General features: G+C 43.3%; 1 protein-coding gene across 1 annotated transcript; it reads left to right on the top strand.

Annotated features, from left to right (window-relative positions):
* Positions 1-5: 5 nt before the first annotated feature.
* On the top strand, positions 6-3,810 carry LOC104274665 (myosin heavy chain, skeletal muscle-like; the record flags this gene model as incomplete). The annotated part of the gene is made up of 8 exons (XM_009870358.1): positions 6-41; positions 231-539; positions 641-844; positions 1,828-1,953; positions 2,048-2,209; positions 2,273-2,395; positions 2,766-2,861; positions 3,513-3,810. Coding segments are annotated over 8 exons (1,209 nt in total), but the record flags the coding sequence as incomplete, so codon positions are not given.
* Positions 3,811-4,249: the final 439 nt, after the last annotated feature.

Genomic DNA, 4,249 nt, shown 5'->3' with positions numbered 1-4,249 from the left:
AGGAGAAATCTGAAATCCAGGCTGCTCTGGAGGAAGCTGAGGTACAGAGCATTATTTACTGCTCTCTTACATGTCTTGGATCTCTATCTCATTATAGGTAATGTGAAGACATTCCCATTGATTTGTATACAAGGGTAGACATGTTATCTAAACATGACACTTCTTTTTAGTTAAGCGTTTGAGGTTTATCCTCCGTAACATAAAATATATTCTAATTTATTCTTATCCAGGCCTCCCTTGAACATGAAGAGGGCAAGATCCTGCGCCTCCAACTTGAGCTCAACCAGGTGAAGTCAGAGATTGACAGGAAGATAGCAGAGAAAGATGAGGAGATCGACCAGATGAAGAGAAACAACCTCCGAGTCGTGGAGTCCATGCAGAGCACCCTGGACGCTGAGATCAGGAGCAGGAACGAAGCCCTGCGGCTAAAGAAGAAGATGGAGGGAGACCTGAATGAAATAGAGATCCAGCTGAGCCATGCCAACCGCCAGGCTGCTGAGGCACAGAAGAACCTGAGGAACACACAGGGAGCGCTCAAGGTCCACTGAACAGTAGCTGCCTATAGAGAAATGCCTTAGCTGGTATTTTCAGTGCCAAACAGGTTTGAATCTGCTTATAATTTCTTCCATTGGCTCTACAGGATACGCAGATACACTTGGATGATGCTCTCAGGACACAGGAGGACCTAAAGGAGCAGGTGGCCATGGTGGAGCGCAGAGCAAACCTGCTGCAGGCTGAAATTGAGGAGCTACGGGCAGCACTAGAACAAACAGAGAGATGTAGAAAGGTGGCCGAGCAGGAACTGATGGATGCAAGTGAACGTGTGCAGCTCCTCCATAGCCAGGTGAGTTCAGCTAGTGAGAATGACACTACTGGTAAGTAGATCACCCTGGAGGCTCAACTTCGAAATAAAGAGTTATCTTTTCTGAAGTAATCATGATGCTAAAAGGGATCTTTACTGAAGAAAATGTGTATACTGTTCCTAGGTTCAATTCAGTGAAATCCATGTGTCTACATTCTTTGCATCCTAAGATAATCTCCACAGGAAAGACACTTAGTCACAGGGGCCAGATTTTCTACTCATATATCCCAAATTGTGTGCCATCCGAGCAGTTAGGGACCAAAACTCTGAGACTAGAGCAATATCGGTGGCGTCCCTGCCCATAAAAGGGAGGTTGGACTAGATGATCTCTAAGGTCCCTTCCAGCCTATGCCATTCTATGATTCTATGATTCTTTCCTTGCTCATTTGAAATGTAGCACTAGGGAATCCTCACAGTCTTTCAGAAATATGCTTGTACACTTTAGCAAAAAATTGGAGATAATGTTCTGGCTCTTGTGTAGCCAACGTCAAATGGACCTTGACATGAGCTAAATGTAACAGCAGTCGTCCAGCAGTCAAGTGCTAAAATCTACGGAACACCTCTGGTTTCAAATGTTGAAAAATTTCTGGAAGGAATCTGTTCTATGACCACTGAAAATCTGTCTCTTTTCAGTCGACCTGAGTGGTTTACTGTTCCCTAATTATGTTCAAGAAAAGGCATGTCACTGACTTCCCTCATTCTATTTTTATTACTTTCCTTTGCAGCCTTGATAGATGAGATGTGGCACAGATTATGTTTCTAAGTAGCCTTTTCAAGTAAATTAAATTCACTGCTGGATAAAAAGAAAAAAAAACAACATTGTTTCTCAGTGATAAGAAATTTTGCAGAAAAAACTGAGGCATTGATTTTTCACATAATTATGACTGGAATTATTCAAAATGCTGTAACATTCTTGATTTGAAATAATGAGCTAACAAAACCAAACTTCTGATGCTGCCCAACAGAACACCAGCTTGATCAACACCAAGAAGAAGCTGGAAACAGACATTGCCCAAATTCAGGCTGAAATGGAGGATACGATCCAGGAAGCCCGTAATGCTGAAGAGAAGGCCAAGAAGGCCATCACAGATGTGAGTTGGGGGCTCCTATCACTGCTTAAGCTAGGTACCTTCTCGCCAGGATGTCTCCAGCCTCAAAATGGCTTTGGACTTTTGATCTCATCAGGCAGCCATGATGGCAGAGGAGCTGAAGAAGGAGCAGGACACCAGCGCCCACCTGGAGAGGATGAAGAAGAACCTGGACCAGACGGTGAAGGACCTGCAGGACCGTCTGGATGAGGCTGAGCAGTTGGCCCTGAAGGGAGGCAAGAAGCAAATTCAGAATGCGGTGGGCTTGTAGCTGTGCGTGAATGAACATGTCCTGTAAGCGATCACCAGGGCAGCTCCACAGATGGGCTTCTCGTTGCAGGTGCGGGAGCTGGAAGGGGAGGTCGATGCTGAGCAGAAGCGCAGCGCTGAGGCCGTGAAGGGTGTGCGCAAGTACGAGAGGAGGGTGAAGGAGCTGACCTACCAGGTAAGGCAGTCTATGTGGGCTAGCACACCCTTCTCACAGGAAGCTAAGTAGTAGCCCTTAGAGATTTCTTTCTGTCCTGAGTCACACAGTTAAAAAGGAGAAGGCAGAATATCCAAAGTCATTATCTTTCTGGTCATGTTAGAAAAACTCAGCTTATCACCTCCGATCTATAAGGAGTCCTCATGTGTTGCCTGATCTAGTTGAGAGGCGTCCCTGCCCGTGACAGGGAGGTTGGATTAAATGATCTCTAAGGTCCCTTCCAGCCTAGGCCATTCTATTCTACGATTCTATGAATGTTACTCTCTTTTGGGTAAAGGGCATTTAAGAGGAGGTGCAAAGAGATGCTTCTCTTTCTTTTCCTTCGCTTTAGTCTGAAGAAGACAGGAAGAATGTTCTCCGGCTTCAGGATCTGGTGGACAAGCTTCAAATGAAGGTGAAATCCTACAAGAGACAAGCTGAGGAGGCTGTAAGTATTGCTTTGTGCAGTCAGGCTCCATCTGGGTGGAGGTGTAATTTTCTTTTGGTGCATTTCCCTGCATAGCTCTGCTCAAACTCTTGACATTTGTGTCTTTTTCTCGCTGTGCACTCAGAAATGAACAGCTGAACGGCTGTTCTGAACAGCTCAGGGTTCTATAGGGGTGTAGAATACATGTTCTGTGAGCATTATTGCATCACTAGGAAGAGCAGTAAAGGCTCTGGTCAGCATTGTGGGAGTAGGTTTCTGCTTCTTTTCACTTTATTTATTTCATATTTTTGCCTAGTGGGGAAATAAAATTCAAAAATTGTAACACACGATTTTAGAGCAGTAAATAGATGCAAAATGATTTGATGGAAATAACTGTAGTTACATATAATTATGAAAAAATTCCAAAATGCATTAGACTTCAAATCCAGAGAGGGATTCCTGGCATATCTTAATAACCATCTAAACATTTTGCATGTTAGGTATTTCTTTGGATTCCCCCTAGAAGCTTTAGAAAGAAGTATTTACTAACTCACAGTCTTTTTTTTTATTATTATGCAAATGCAAAATAACACAGTATGTCCAGTGCAGTGTTACAGGACGAACACTATTAAAACATTTCAAAACCTATTTTATCTCTCTTTGTGTCTCCAGGAGGAGCTGTCCAATGTCAATCTCACAAAATTCCGCAAAATCCAGCACGAGCTGGAGGAAGCGGAGGAGCGGGCTGACATTGCGGAGTCTCAGGTCAACAAGCTCCGAGCAAAGAGCCGTGAGATTGGCAAGAAGGCAGAGGGCGAAGAGTAAATGCCTCTAGTGGTGCAAAGCGAAAGATAATTGCACAAAATGTGAAATTCTATCACTTTGGTTTTGCAATCACTGCTTAGTCCTTCATTAGTCTCTAGATTACTAATGCCTAGATAATAAAATTGTAGAGATTTTCCCATGGAAATAATGAGAAGTTCCCTGTTGTGTTTTAATCATTATCCTGAATTCTCGTAAGGTTTACCCTAAAACTTTCTTCCTCATCTCTCCCTTCTTCTCTGGTGTCATACTATCTTTGCCCTCTCATACACCAATGTTAACTGGACAATGAGGCTTTGGTATTATCTGCTGTGTTTTGAAGAAGTCTAGAGCTGAAGACTACGATGAACACCACAATGTAGTCACTTAACTCACAGTAGACTTCTGTTTGTAGTTTCTTCATTCAGATTCTTCTGAAAGGAGTGATCTAGCCCACAATGCATCTGCCATTTGGCAGTGAGACACCACTATCTCAGACCACTCTTATAGCCATTGTTTTTATAGAATCATGGAGCTGTTAAGGTTGGAAAAGACATTTAAAATCACTGAGTCCAATTTTTAACCTAGCAATGCCTGGTCCACTGCTG

This window comes from Apaloderma vittatum, unplaced genomic scaffold, assembly GCF_000703405.1.
Source record: "Apaloderma vittatum isolate BGI_N311 unplaced genomic scaffold, ASM70340v1 scaffold8525, whole genome shotgun sequence".
NCBI classification, from domain to species: Eukaryota; Metazoa; Chordata; class Aves; order Trogoniformes; family Trogonidae; genus Apaloderma; species Apaloderma vittatum.
Note: the sequence above shows the minus strand (reverse complement) of the source record. Positions and strands in the feature narration are given on the sequence as shown.